Source organism: Notolabrus celidotus, chromosome 9, assembly GCF_009762535.1.
Source record: "Notolabrus celidotus isolate fNotCel1 chromosome 9, fNotCel1.pri, whole genome shotgun sequence".
NCBI classification, from domain to species: Eukaryota; Metazoa; Chordata; class Actinopteri; order Labriformes; family Labridae; genus Notolabrus; species Notolabrus celidotus.
The window spans coordinates 35,720,963-35,736,995 of NC_048280.1; the positions used below are offsets into that span (position 1 = coordinate 35,720,963).

At 41.9% G+C, this 16,033-nt stretch overlaps 1 protein-coding gene across 1 annotated transcript in view; it reads left to right on the forward strand.

The window, feature by feature from the left end:
- Positions 1-1,637: 1,637 nt before the first annotated feature.
- arid3c (AT rich interactive domain 3C (BRIGHT-like)) overlaps positions 1,638-16,033 on the forward strand; it is a 58,747-nt gene continuing 44,351 nt past the window's right edge. Inside the window, exons 1-3 of the mRNA XM_034692579.1 lie at positions 1,638-1,676; positions 2,001-2,065; positions 2,138-2,663. Coding sequence (XP_034548470.1) covers positions 1,638-1,676; positions 2,001-2,065; positions 2,138-2,663 — 630 coding nt within the window. The remainder of the gene's footprint in view (positions 1,677-2,000; positions 2,066-2,137; positions 2,664-16,033) is intronic.

A 16,033-nucleotide genomic window follows, 5' to 3' on the forward strand; every position in this document is an offset into this window, starting at 1 on the left:
TTATTTATTTTATTATTATTTATGTAATTCTTTGATAACTTTTTATTCATTTTTGACTGATTTTGAAGGAGTGAATAGTCCAATATATTCTGTCAGTACAATTCATTCAGCCATGTCATTGTAATGATGACAATGCACAAGTGAACAAAATGACAACACAAGCCTACAAATGAACAGTTTTTATAATTCCCCCTACATCGATCTTGGATCTGAAATATACCTGCAAGACAGATATTTACAGTAAGTCTGGAAAATATATAGGCAACTTAATAAATAAATAAATAAATAAATGGATTCAAAATAGAACTACAATGGTATAATGTAACAGGTTAATTCATAATATAGTTCTGGCAAAGTTAAGTGCCTCCATTCTGTTTTTAAGCATAACCTATTATTATTATTTTTAATCAAATAATTATTATAATTATTTAGCATTTTTATATATATTGTATATATTGTTTTAAACTTTTTGATCTTATTGTGATGTGAGAATATATTGTATTGTATATATACGTATGTATTGTCTAATGTGATTTACTATTACTTTTATTAATTATTATTAATAATTAATTATTATTATTGTTATTTTGCTTTGGCAATATTGGTTTCCTTTTTTACTTCCAAGACAATAAAGCTGTTTGAATTGAATTAATAGAGAGAGAGAGAGAGAGAGAGAGAGAGAGAGAGAGAGAGAGAGAGAGAGAGAGAGAGAGAGAGAGAGAGAGAGAGAGAGAGAGATGAACTAGAGTGATGTTCTCCTGTAGAACACTAGGTGGAGCTGTCCTCTTACTCACTGTGAGCTCAAACTGCAGACTGGAGAGAGCTACAGGTAATGATCACAAACAGGAAGTTTCTACAGGTGATGATCACAAACAGGAAGTGTCTACAGGTGTTGATCACAAACAGGAAGTGTCTACAGGTGATGATCACAAACAGGAATTGTCTACAGGTAATGATGAAAAACAGGAAGTGTCTACAAGTGATGATCACAAACAGGAAGTGTCTACAGGTAATGATGAAAAACAGGAAGTGTCTAAAGGTGATGATCACAAACAGGAAGTGTCTACAAGTGATGATCATAAACAGGAAGTGTGTACAGGTAATGATTATAAGCAGGAAGTGTCTACAATTGATGATCATAAACAGGAAGTGTCTACAATTGATGATCACAAACAGGAAGTGTCTACAAGTGATGATCATAAACAGGAAGTGTGTACAGGTAATGATTATAAGCAGGAAGTGTCTACAATTGATGATCATAAACAGGAAGTGTCTACAAGTGATGATCATAAACAGGAAGTGTCTACAAGTGATGATCACAAACAAGAAGCAGGCTGAAAAACCACACACACACACACACACACACACACACACACACACACACACACATTCACACACACACACACACACACACACACACACACATTCACACACACACACTCACATACACATTCTCTCTACCTATAACACTTGTTGCAGTATCACACACACTGACAGCGTGTGTGTGTGTGTGTGTGTGTGTGTGTGTGTGTGTGTGTGTGTGTGTGTGTGTGTGTGTGTGTGTGTGTGTGTGTGTGTGTGTGATGCAGGACTCTGACTCTGTGTGTTCTGCTTGAAACAGTCAGACTCAGAGCAGCATGGTGGATCACACAAGCGTCTCTGCGAAATCTGCGCTGGTGAGACTTTATTTGAATTGGGATTATCTCTGGTCTGTCTGCGGGATTACAGTTCGGACTCACTTTGTTTACTGGATCAGATTAACTGTTTCTTTATTTACTGGATTAAAGTTATATCCGATTTATTCTGGATTAGATTTGCTCAGATGAACCGTCAGAGTTTACTCTAACTTCAGCCTGAGAGTGTGTGAGTGTCAAGTGTGTTAGTGTCAGGTGAGTTAAAGTCAGGAGTGTTAATGTCAGGTTTATCATAAGTTCTGTGTGTGTGTTAGAGTCACGGTGTGTGTCTGTGTGATGATCACTTCTCCTTCTCTTCCTCCACAGTCAGCCTCCTTCTCCTCCTCCAGCAGCCTCCCTCTCCCGGCTCCCCCCGCCGTCTCTCACGGCTCGTTCCCCGGCTCTCAGAGCCAGCAGGCGGCCGGGGGCATGAAGCTGGAGGCGGTGATGGAGAACCTGCAGAGCCAGCAGTCGGCCGGGGGCATGAAGCTGGAGGCGGTGATGGAGAACCTGCAGCGGCAGCAGGCGGCCCGGCTCGCCCTGGAGGAGAAGCTCCGGCAGGCGGAGGCGGAGAAGGAGCTCCGGTCCATGGTGGAGTCTCAAATCCAGCAGCAGGCGCGCGCCTTTAGGCACTACCAGGCGGCCATGAGAGGCGCTCTGACCGGGGGAGGGTCCGCCTCGGCTCCTGGACTGTCACTGCCTCTCATGGAGGTCCGCAGAGCCGTGGGGGACCGGAGCGGCTCCAGACCGGACCGGGAAGAGGAGGATGAGGGAGAGGAGCCGGACGAGCAGGAGATCCTGGATGAGGAGGAGGATGAGGACGTGGATCTGAACCACTTCACGCCGCGACAGTCCTCTCTGACAGGGACCCCGCTGCACCTCCTCACCCGAGTCCCACCCGCTTTCTCCCAGACCCGCCGTGCGGAGTCTCCGAACCCCCACAACCAGAACCAGCAACACGAGTGGACCTACGAGGAGCAGTTCAAACAGGTAGGACCCGACACCCCCACAGACCCCTACAGACCCCCAAAAGTCCTGCAAGATATCTGTCTGCTGGAAATCTGAGAATAACAGAAACATGTGAGTTCTGCAGCTTCTGTCTTTACTCAATTTAAGTCAGTTTGATATCAGACCACAGCTGCAGCTCTGTGCAGGCAGAGGGATACGGACAGATGTTATTACTGTCACTTAAAGCTTTAATTACAGTTCATGTTAAGGTTCTTATATTTATAGTTTTAGTTTTAGTTTTAATTAAAATGATAGTTATAGTTTAAGTTATGGTTTGGCTGTTTTAGTTTTAGTTTTAGTTATAGTTGTAGTTGTAGTTCAACTGAATAAAGTTTAGTTTCACAGTAAAGTTTAATTGGAGGTGGTATTTAAAATGACAGCATTGATAAAGCAGCTCTCTGGTGATGGGTTAAAGAGTCAGTGAAATCAGGATATTTTTAATGACCAACATAAGAACTTAATCTGGATTATTTCACTGTTGTAAATAATCTCTAATCGTTAAATTATGCTCATTTATGGTTATCATGATCATATCTTCATTATCTGTCTGAAAACATATCCCTCATATAAACCTTCATGTTTCCAGTCAGAGCCGCTGCTTCCTGTTAATGAATCAATAATTATCACACTGATATATTTATAAATTAATAATTAGGACGACAGCATCAGAATAAAGTTCAGATTAAATCAAATCCTTTATTAATGCCTGATCATTTACGAACTGAAGACACAGAGTCTCATGATTCTTAACAGAGGAGGAGGCGTGTGTGTGTGTGTGTGTGTGTGTGTGTTTGTGTGTGTGTGTTTGTGTGCGTGTGCGTGTGTAAAACGTTATTTCTGCACCATTATAAACACTCTATTTCTGAAATAATCGCTCAAGATTATTTTCATCAATATTATTATTGTTATTATTATTATTTTTATAATAATAATAAAAATTATAATTATTATTATTATTATTATTATTATTATTAATATTAATATTATTGGTATTATACTGGGTCAGAGAGTCAGTGTAGTGTGTTTGTGTGTGTAAGACTGAAGCAGTCTGAATAAACACTCACTCTTTATGAAAGGTAATTATTAACAATACCTCTTAATAAATCTTTAACAGGCTGTGATGAAATCAAACATTGAAATATGACATTAAATGTAACAGAGAGAGCTCCATGAGACTCAGTGTGTGAGCGTGATCGTGAACGATGTCCAAATGTTTAACAGATTGATGTTTAAAGAGCAGGTCAGCCCGTGATAGACAATATATCATATATACAATAATAATATACAATGATCATGTTTTTCATAGATAAAATACAAAATAATAATAATAATAATAATAATACTAATAATAATAATAATGATGAAAAATCAGAAACAGATTGCTGAATCAGTGGATGAACATTTATGAAAAGGAATGTAGACTGAAAAATATTTGTGTCAGTGAAATATGACCGCAAGGGACTTCTGGACCTTAAAACAGAAGAAAAACAAGCTGAATGTTTGAGTTAAAATAAATATATTAATAACTCCAGAACAAAGTCAGGTGTGATCCATCAGACGTTGATCTGCCTCCAAAAGGGCTCTATCTCTAAACATCATGTTTAATAAGATTGAGATGTTTCATACAGTGTAAGTGTGTAACAAATAACACACACACACACACACACACACACACACACACACACACACACAATTGCATAATTTTGGCAGCTGTCCAGGTTTTCAGGGAGCTGGAGGTTATCCAGCCTGGCTCTCTGCCACAAACAGGAATCTCCTTCTTTCTGTGTGTGTGTGTGTGTGTGTGTGTGTGTGTGTGTGTGCGTGTGCGTGTGTGTGTGTGTGTGAGTGTGAAGGGGCCGAGTCATGGAGTCAGTAGAGGCTGTAGAGTGTGAGACAGTGACTTTCTCTGTGTGTCTCTTGCTGTGTTTTTTTGGTGTGGATTAACCAGTTCTGGTCCTGGTCTTTATGGCGGTCCTGGTGTTTATGGTGGTCCTGGTCTATATGGTGGTCCTTGTCCTGGGCCTGAGTGCACCAGCCGAGTGTTGGCCTGGTTGTAACCTCACGTCCAGGTGTGAGCTGTGAAGTCAGACCCGTCGTGTCTTGTTTACAGGATGATTGGTGAGCGTGTGTTAGGATGGGAGAGAGTAAACCGTGATGAAGATTGTCCTGCAGACGCAGGGCGCTGTCCCCGCCCTGTAGGATCCCTTTCAGGTTCTCTGTAAGCTCTGAGCCGTCAGTGCTGTTCAGTCCTGTGAGAGTGAGAAAACTCTCTCCATGTCAGTGACTTCATGACCACGGGCTGGTTTCAGAGCTCCATGTACCTGCTGAAAGCTGCCGTCTGTTTGTTTGTTTGGTTTCATTGTGAGTTTGAGAGTGTCACTCTGTCTTTGTTCTTCGGGGTTGTGTTATCTGAGAGGAGCCGGGAACATTGAGACCTTTAAAAGTAAATAATAGTTTCACCTATTTTTCTGGCTTTTATATAGTTTTTTAAAAATAATTTCATATAATTTATCATTTTAATGTCACATTATATTTATTTGAATATTCTAATATTTATTGATTTTTAAATCCTCTTTTATTATAATGTAACTGCTATTTTTAGTGCTATTATAATGCTTTTATTTATCTTAGACTTTTATCTTTACCTTTTTATTTTTCTTAACTTTTAATGTTTTATCTTTTATTCACTTATACCATATTAATTCCCTTTGTTGATTATTTATATACATTTTATTTTAATTTGTTTTCATTAGTCTCTACTTCTAAATCATATCTGTTTTATGTTGAGTCATTTTATAATTATTTGGGCTTTTATATTGTTTTTTAAAAAATGGAGACTGAATCTGACTAAAACAGATCCAGATCTACTCACACACACACACACACACAAACACACACACACACACACACACAGTCCGGGGAAAGGGGGTCTCACACTGTCTCAGATGTTGCAGAAGAGCAGCCGTGTGCTCAGCTCCTCTGGGTCTCTGCTGGTCTGGGATTAAGGGTAATCTGGATCTGACAGATCAGGTGTGACACCCTTCTGATAATCTGCTCGCTCTGTTTTCATAACACCCCCCTGCACAGCCGACGCTATACCCGGATCAGGCCTTCACACACTCACACACACAGGCGGAGTGTTTCTCCTGTGTGTGTATCTGAAGCTCCACCCCCTTTCCTGCCTAAAACAGCAGCATGTGGAGAACATAGACTGTAAATAATAAGATGGAGAAGTTGGCAGTGTGAAAAACAGCTGACCAAAGATCAGAGACATCACAAACACACATAATGAGTTATATGACATCATGGAACTGCTGGACCAATGAGGGACGGAGCTTGTAACAGCTGTCAGTCTTTGTTAGACCGTATTTATCACTCATCTGTGTCAGGTACAGTGGGGCAAAACAGTATTTAGTCAGCCACTGATTTTGCAAGTTCTCCCACTTAGAAAGATGAGAGAGGTCTGTAATTTTCATCAGAGGTACACTTCAACTATGAGAGACAAAATGAGAAAAAAAATCCAGGAAATCACATTGTAGGATTTTTAAAGAATTTATTTGTAAATGATGGTGGAAAATAAGTATTTGGTCAATAACAAAAGTTCAACTCAATACTTTGTAACATAACCTTTGTTGGCAATGACAGAGGTCAAAGGTTTCCTGTAAGTCTTCACCAGGTTTGCACACACTGTAGCTGGTATTTTGGCCCATTCCTCCATGCAGATCTCCTCTAGAGCAGTGATGTTTTGGGGCTGTCGCTGGGCAACACAGACTTTCAACTCCCTCCACAAATTTTCTATGGGGTTGAGGTCTGGAGACTGGCTAGGCCACTCCAGGACCTTGAAATGCTTTTTACGGAGCCACTCCTTCGTTGCCCGAGCGGTGTGTTTGGGATCATTGTCATGCTGGAAGACCCAGCCACGTTCCATCTTCAATGCTCTCACTGATGGAAGGAGGTTTTGGCTTAAAATCTCACGATACATGGCCCCGTTCATTCTTCCCTTAACACGGATCAGTCGTCCTGTCCCCTTTGCAGAAAAACAGCCCCAAAGCATGAGGTTTCCACCCCCATGCTTCACAGTAGGTATGGTGTTCTCGGGATGCAACTCAGCATTCTTCTTCCTCCAAACACGACGAGTTGAGTTTTTACCCAAAAAGTTCTATTTTGGTTTCATCTGACCACATGATATTCTCCCAATCCTCTTCTGGATCATCCATATGCTCTCTGGTAAACTTCAGACGGGCCTGGACATGTACTGGCTTAAGCAGGGGGACACGCCTGGCGCTGCAGGATTTGAGTCCCTCTCGGCGTAGTGTGTTACTGATGGTAGCCTTTGTTACTTTGGTCCCAGCTCTCTGCAGGTCATTCATCAGGTCCCTCCGTGTAGTTCTGGGATTTTTGCTCACCGTTCTCATGATCATTTTGACCCCACAGGATGAGATCTGGGGCCCCAGATCGAGGGAGATTATCAATGGTCTTGTATGTCTTCCATTTTCTTACAATTGCTCCCACAGTTGATTTATTCACACCAACCTGCTTGCCTATTGTAGATTCACTCTTCCCAGCCTGGTGCAGGTCCACAATGTTCTTCCTGGTGTCCTTGGACAGCTCTTTGGTCTTGGCCATGGTTGAGTTTGGAGTCTGAGTGTTTGAGGCTGTGGACAGGTGTCTTTTATACAGATAACCAGTTCAAACAGGTTCCATTAATACAGGTAACGAGTGGAGGACAGAAGAGCTTCTTAAAGAAGAAGTTACAGGTCTGTGAGAGACAGAAATCTTGCTTGTTTGTGGTTGACCAAATACTTATTTTCCACCATCATTTACAAATAAATTCTTTAAAAATCCTTTTCTCATTTTGTCTCTCATAGTTGAAGTGTACCTCTGATGAAAATTACAGACCTCTCTCATCTTTCTAAGTGGGAGAACTTGCAAAATCAGTGGCTGACTAAATACTTTTTTGGCCCACTGTACTTGGTTCTGCTTGGTCCTCACATTGCTCCATGTTGTTCATGTTGGCCTGTTATTTCTTGATATGAAGACTCATCACGGCTAACTGTGATCATCTTAGAAACTATCATGTCTAAATACGTGTCTGGACACTCATGTGTTCCAATTGAGATCACATGGCATTATCTCTCCCACACTCAGACCTGATACCACTACCACCTATTAAGGTGCAATTCAACCAAGAGTTCCGGGGTCTTTTAGCCCCCAGAACTACTTTCCCTGGAACTAAAGCAGACAGACAGGCAGGTATCATTATGAGCAACACAGCAGTTAGCCTGTTAGCATGAAGAGACTCAGCTGGTCTGTTTTAGATGGTGCTATATTTCATCACAGATGGATTCACTGAATCAACACGTGAGAGGAGATAAGCGCGAGTAGCAAAGACGTTTCAACACGGCTTTAAAATCCTTTTGAACTCAAAAAGCCGTGGCAGAGATCGGCCGGTGTTTTGGTTTAAACAGCGACCCTGTTATCTGGAGACTTTCAGCCGGATGCATCCCTCAGAAACGTCTTTAGACTACCTGGAACAGAGGAAATACCTGAGGGTTCCTTCACATACACACCATCACAGCATGTCTCCAATATGACAGAGTGTGACAGACTTAAGACATCAATACACACCTGAGTGTGTGTGTGTGTGTGTGTGTGTGTGTGTGTGTGTGTGTGTGTGTGTGTGTGTGTGTGTGTGTGTGTGTGTGTGTGTGTGTGTGTGTCACGTGTGCGTGTGTGAGAGTATGAGGGTGTGTGTGTTTAATTTATGAGCAGCTGAGTGGGGGGGCCAGGGGGAAATAAGGGGGTCACTGATGTACGACCTGATCCTTGTGAAAAAAGTCTGAAATGAATCCTGGTTTATGGTCTTAATGGGACTGTATCTATCTGCTGACACACACACACACACACACACACACACACACACACACACACACACACACACACACACACACACACACACACCACACACACACACACACACACACACGTACACAAACGTACACACACGCAGGTACAAAAATCAATTCTGACCTGGACTGAGGAAAGCCAGCAGAGACCCCTGTGAGGAAGGAGGTCACGTGACAGAAGACTCCTCCAGGGAGAGGAGCAGTCTGTATGTGTGTGTGTGTGTGTGTGTGTGTGTGTGTGTGTGTGTGTGTGTGTGTGTGTGCTCAGTGTTAAGTATGGCTACAGACCATCAGAGTCTGACTGACAGGTGTGTTTCAGAGCGTCCTGGTGTCTGACTGGTTGATCAGAGAGGATGTCATCCAATCAGCTGCTGGTTTACTGTGAACAAGTTTAAGCATATCCAAACATGCTAATGTTTCTGTTATGATGAAGCAGGTTTATGATCAAACATTATACATTATGTTCAAACTTGTTCTGAGTGTAGCTCAGGGATCAGTCAGGCAGCAGGTGAACATGTTGATGTGTTGAAGCAGAAAATGAACGAGAATGAAAGTGACTTTGACGAGAACCAAACTGTGATGGTTAAACGACTGAGTCAGAGCGTCTCTGCAGCTCCTGTGTGGTGGTCCTGGTCTACAGTCATGGCCAAAAGTTTTGAGAATGACACAAATATTACATTTTCACAAAGTCTGCTGCTTCAGGGTTTTTAGGTGTTTTTGTCAGATGTTTCTATGGTATATTGAAATACAATTAGAAGCATTTCATAAGTATCAAAAGCTTTTATTGAGAATTACACAGAATTCATGCAATAAGTCAATATTTGCAGTGTTGACCCTTCTTTTTCAAGACCTCTGCAATTCTCCCTGGCATGCTGTCAATCAACTTCTGGACCAGATCCTGACTGATGGCAGTCCATTCTTGCATAATCAATGCTTGGAGTTTGTCAGAATTTGTGGGTTTTTGATTGTCCACCCGCCTCTTGAGGATTGACCACAAGTTCTCAATGGGATTAAGATCTGGGGAGTTTCCTGGCCAAGGGCCCAAAATCTTAATGTTTTGTTCCCCGAGCCATTTTGTTATGACTTTTGCTTTATGGCAAGGTGCTCCATCATGCTGGAAAAGGCATTCTTCATCACCAAACTAACAGAGACATACTTCAGACTTACAGTGTCCAGTTTTCTGTGTACTCGTTCTTATTGAGGAAAATAAACATGTGTATTCAGTCAGGTGTCAGCTGGGAGTGCAACCGGGTCAGAATCAGTCCAGCTGCAGAAAGCGTAGCGTACAAGGAACTCCCACCAGTCTGTTGGCTTTGTATCTAAAGGGGGGGAAATGTCCTGTTTAAAGTTATCAGCTTTGTGTCCGTGTCATTGTTGGCAGCGATCCATACTCAATTAATTGTTTACATCCCTATTCTAAATAGCTAATTTCTCTATCAGCACACAGTCAGTATTTTTGAAGATATTAAACTTACAAGTTCTGCCCAAATAAGGGCATGCCTGACTTGATTGACAGGCGGGAACACTGTAGCTTTTAGAGAGGAGTCTGAAGCCCCGCCTCTTTACCTCGAATTAGCTTGACAGAAGTTAGGTTGAGTTCATAGACTGTAAAAAATATGGACGTAGTATCCGTGACGTCACCCATCTGTTTCAGAACGCTGTTTTGAAGCCAATCGGCGGCAGCAGCAGCCATATTGCTTCTGTTGAGCCAGTGTGACGTAAAGAGGCGGGCTTTGAGCCTCCTAGCCAACAGCTGCAGTGTTCCCACAGGCAGCTGTGCCTCTCATTGGAAGACTAGTAATCTCAATATCTTCGAAATTGCCGCGTTAGAAAAAAATTCACCCCCCTCACAGTGAGAGGACATCAAGACATGAGCTATCCAGACTACACTCATCTTTTGTACCAGACTGTAAACATGTTTATTTCTGCTGTAAAGATCAGCTTTTCCCCATTCATGTGTATGTGACTTCTGGTACTTCCAGAGCCAGCCTCAAGCCGATCCTCCATGAACTGCAGCTTTTACCACTTCTGCATTGACTCATATTTTTAGACCGGAGGTTGCCACTTGGTTGAGTTCCACATTTCCAATATGGCTCCCGCCGACGATTGGCTTCAACACAGCGTTTTAGGAACAGATGGGTGACGTCACGTATACTACGTCCATTATTTATACAGTGCTGGTTCTGATAGAAAGGAGTCAGAACCAAGGGAACCGGATGTTCCCCTGGTGGTGAAGCTTTCAGCAGTGTGTCTGCCCCCTGGTGGCTGGCTGCAGTATAGGTCAAAAATTCTGTCTCCCCCATTCAAATGAATGGGGGAGCAGTCAAACTTTAAAAAATAAATACACGTGGTACGAATGTTTCTCACATCCGTATGCTGTGGTGATATGTAGTTAGTATTTGTCTGTTTTGTGTCCAAGTCCTCTTTTTCCTGAAAAGGTTTCTTCTTCGTTAGTTATTAGAGTTTAAAAAACGGGGTTTTACTTCCTGTTTCCTTTGATTCACAGCCGCCGTACAGGGAAACTTCAAAGGACACACAGCGTCTTGTGACGCTACGCCGTAGGGTGGAGCTTGTTACATTCGCTTCACAGGCTCTTGTTGCACAATGGCGGCGCCCAGGAGAGGGATTTTTTGGCTTCAGAACCGTACAACGGGAAGAGGCAGAGCAACGCTGTCCATTTTTATTTACAGTCTATGGTCAGAACACACAGGGATCACAGTTTGTTGTGTATGTGGAGCTGCAGACCGTTCAGGGTGTCCATGCTGACCCCTGAAAGCTCCTACAATGAACACATGAGACCTGGACCACAGAGCGATGGAAGAAGGAGGTCAGGAGGAACACGACCAGTTCATGGTGTTTACTCTAGATCTCAGTCCAGTCCAGCATCTGATGAGCTGGACCACCAAGTCTGATCCATGGAGGCTCCACCTCACAACTTCAGGACTCAAAGGATCTGCTGCTAACGTCACAGATACCACAGCACACCTTTAGAGAGTCTCTATAGACTCTAGAGGAGTCCAGGGATCCGTTTCAGAAAGGTGATCCATCAAACTCTGAGTCTGACCCTGAGCTCTGAGCTGGTTTACCCTCGGACAGGAAACTCTGTGAATGATCTGGTTTAAATCTGGAGCTTATTTAAACTGATCCTCTGATGTCTCTCAGATAGAAACAGATTTATTTCTACCACAGCGCTGAGTGAGACTCAGAGGTCAGTGACACCCAGCGAGGCTGAGGAGGAGGTCCCATAATAAGATGCTCTCTAGTCCGAGTTCAACACAAGGAAACTGAGTGTGTGTGTGTGTGTGTGTGTGTGTGTGTGTGTGTGTGTGTGTGTGTGTGTGTGTGTGTGTGTGTGTGTGTGTCTCTGTTGACCTCTGACCTACTTTGAGTGGCTCCATGTGAACTGGTGTCAGAGCTGTAATCTGGTCACTGAGGATCACCTTCAGATTAAAACAACAGATTAGTGATGGAGCACATGAGGCAGAGGCTTTTATTGTGAAGGTGTGCGGGAGACAATTTCAGTCTACAACTGTCGGAGTTAATGGCTGTTTTCGAAATGACCTGCTACATACTACCTATGAATGTAGTAGGCAGTACTGCCTGTAGGTCCGCTGCAGACTGAGACATGTTCCTGAATCAGTACGACACCCGAGTAGTTTTGGCATACTGCAGATTTTGCTCTTGTTCACATACATACTGAATTTAGACAAATCAGTACGTACTAGGGATGTAGATTTTAAAGGTGACATATCATGCAAAATTGACTTTTTAATGGTTCTTTACCTGAAATATGTTTCCCTGGCATGTCTACAAACCCCCCGAGAATGAAAAAAATCCAATCTGCCCCTGTTCTGATTTCTCCACCTTTCTGTAAATGTGTGTGAAACGAGCCGTTTCAGACTTCAGTGTTTTTGTTACGTAACAACAATATCCGGTCTGTCACAGAGTCAGAGCTCGGAGCTTGTTCAGCCCATAGACTGTATAAAATAATACTGAATCCCTCCTCCGTTTTTCATTACCTGCACAAATGTGTGCTAACAAGGAGCTTAGGAGGGAGGCATGCTAGTCCTAAGCTGTCTTAATAAACACAAAGGTCGGTTTTACTCCCCACGTCTGCAGATTTGAAGATCTAGTGGATGATTTTTATTTATCATGGATAAGTGCTAGCGCTAGTTAGCATAGCTACGTAGCTACATGTCCTAGCTGTAGCTGTGTACCAAGACACACGTCTACATACTGACAAATAAAACAACAAGAAACACAGAATTTGTGACCAATCCTTCAGAAAGGTCCCGCTGCCTTTCTGGCAGAGGTCGGTTTTACTCCCCACGTCTGCAGGTTTGAAGATCTAGTGGATGATTTTTATTTATCATGGATAAGTGCTAGCGCTAGTTAGCATAGCCACATAGCTACATGTTCGTAGCTGTGTACCAAGACACACGTCTACATACTGATAAATAAAACAACAAGAAACACTAAATCTGTGACCAATCCTTCAGAAAGGTCCTGCTACAGGCACCTCTCCGTCAGGATCAGATTCAGAAGGTTGAAGTAACGTGATCTCTGAGCAGCCGTGTATATTCAGCCAACATGTAAACATTAGATCAACGTGCTGGAGAGCCGAGGCACATCCACTTCCGGAGGGGGCGTGGTCAGAGGGAAAACAGAGTGTTCTGATGAGGACTGAAGAAGAGGGTTTTTCAGGCAGACCAAAATCTGATTTCAAAGTGTTTTTTTGAGCATAAACTTTAAAGACATGTTTTGGGGACCTCTTAGACCAATATATGTTGATGAAAAAAGCGTGATATGTCACCTTTAAGTATTTTCCGTGATCGACTTTTGGAAATGTTAACGATCAATTATCAATTAATTGATTAAAAAAACATTATTATTCTTACGTCAAAAACAATGCCAAATAGATTGTTTTCCCCCTAAATTATATTTTCTACAGCAACAAAATGCATGTAACTGACGGGATTGAATACGGGCACACGTTTGACACAGAATATCAACGATCAGGCTCATTAAAATATTCTCCGCGGACATAGTCTTATAAAGTGAAGGCTCATAATACTAACAGAAAATTACTGTCCAGTTTTCTGTCTACTCCAGGGGTGTCCAAAGTACGGCCCGGGGGCCAATTGCGGCCCAATGTCCATTTAATTATGGCCCCAAGCTTCCATCTTAAAATGTGTTATTATAGCAAAGAAATTAATCACCTTTTGAATCACCTGTACATTTGCAGTTTCTTTCAAGCGCACAAACAAAACTAAAGTCAATCCAGAAACGTCTCAAAAAGCTTCATATGGACTACTTTTATAAATGCAAAGCTCTGGATATTCTGCAGGAATATAATTAGGAGGAAAGACAAGATATTGACAGTTTTTTTCAAATTCATGTTTTTATCATGATGTGAAAATGTTCTTGATGAACACTAAAAGTTCAGAAGACACAAGACAAGATCAAAATTAGGAAATTGTGCAGAAAAGGCTAAATTTGGTGCAGAAAAAATAGTTCAGAATGTAGAACAAGAATTATTTAGTTCTTAAAATGTTGTCTGCTGGTCTGAAAAGTCTTAAAAACAACATGAAATAGAAGTGTGATGAAATCCAGATTGTGATCCTGCCATAGAAAAATAACAAGACAATATTTTTTCCCACATTGCCAGACCCGAATGAAAAACATTCTACAGAAGAAGATAAAGTTTGCTCATGTTTATGTGGCTTGTGGAGAACTGGGGACTTCCTAGTTACTGATTTATTGAGAAATTATTGAAAATAATTGTTATTAAATAGAGATTTCATATATAACTGTTATGATTCCTAAGTCACCTAAGCCACTGGCCCTGAAGTATTCTGACAACATCAAATATGGCCCTCTTTGAAAAAAGTTTGGACACCCCTGGTCTACTCATTCTTATTGAGAAAAATAAACATGTGTATTCGGTCAGGTGTCAGCCGGGAGCTTAACCGGGTCATAATCAGTCCCGCTGGAGAAAAGCTCAGACGGCTCTGATGTTGCTGATCTGTAAACGTAGCGTACCTGAATTTCCCACCTGTCTGTTGCCTTTGTATCCAAAGGAAATATCCTGTTTAAAGCTGTCAACCTTTATGTCCGTGTTGTTGTTGGCAGCAGTTTTGTATTGATCCTCTTTAAAAAAGCGCACATGGAGACCTGACGCACAGCCGCAGCCGCCAGCTGAGCGTCTCCGCTGTGCGCAACACCTTTAACAGCTGATTCACATCCAAACATGCTTTAAACTTAAAACACCTCCCTGATAGATGAGTGTAATATGAGACCACATGATGTTTGTTCCACGTGACGGAAAATTGATAACAAAAATGTGTGTTTCGAGTAATTTCTTAACAATCAATTAATCGATAATCGATTAATTGTGGTCATCCCTAGTACGTACTGCTATTTTAATTAGAGGTTTGGAAAACTAACCACAACTAACACTGTCTAACAACTGATTAACCAACATACTTATTAACTAACTAAATAACTGATTGATTGACCTACTTACTACACTGTCTCACAACTAACTGACTAACTTATCTATCAATCAATCTTTATTTATGAAGCGCCAAATCCCAACAAATGTTCTCCTCAGACTCTTTCCAAACAGAGCAGGTCAAGGCCGTACTCTATGTTCTATTATTAAATGTGACATATCATGCAAAATGGACTTTTTAATGGTTCTCTACCTGAAATATGTGTCCCTGGCATGTCTACAAACCCCCCGAGAATGAAAAAAATCCATTCTGCCCCTGTTCTGATTTCTCCACCTTTCTGTAAATGTGTGTGAAACCAGCCGTTTCAGACTTCAGTGTTTTTGTTACGTAACAACAATATCCGGTCTGTAACGGAGTCAGAGCTCGGAGCTTGTTCAGCCCATAGACTGTATAAAATACAACTCAACCCCTCCTCCGTTTTTCATTACCTGCACAAATGTGTGCTAACAAGGAGCTTAGGAGGGAGGCATGCTAGTTGTAGGCTGTCTTAATAAACACAAAGGTCGGTTTTACTCCCCACGTCTGCAGATTTGAAGATCTAGTGGATGATTTTTATTTATCATGGATAAGTGCTAGCGCTAGTTAGCATAGCCACATAGCTACATGTTCATAGCTGTAGCTGTAGCTGTGTACCAAGACACACGTCGACATACTGACAAATAAAACAACAAGTAACACTAAATCTGTGACCAATCCTTCAGAAAGGTCCTGCTGCCTTTCTGGCAGAGGTCGGTTTTACTCCCCACGTCTGCAGATTTGAAGATCTAGTGGATGATTTTTATTTATCATGGATAAGTGCTAGCGCTAGTTAGCATAGCCACATAGCTACATGTCTTAGCTGTGTACCAAGACACACGTCAACATACTGATAAATAAAACAACAAGAAACACTAAATCTGTGACCAATGGTTCAGAAAGGTCCTGCTGCAGG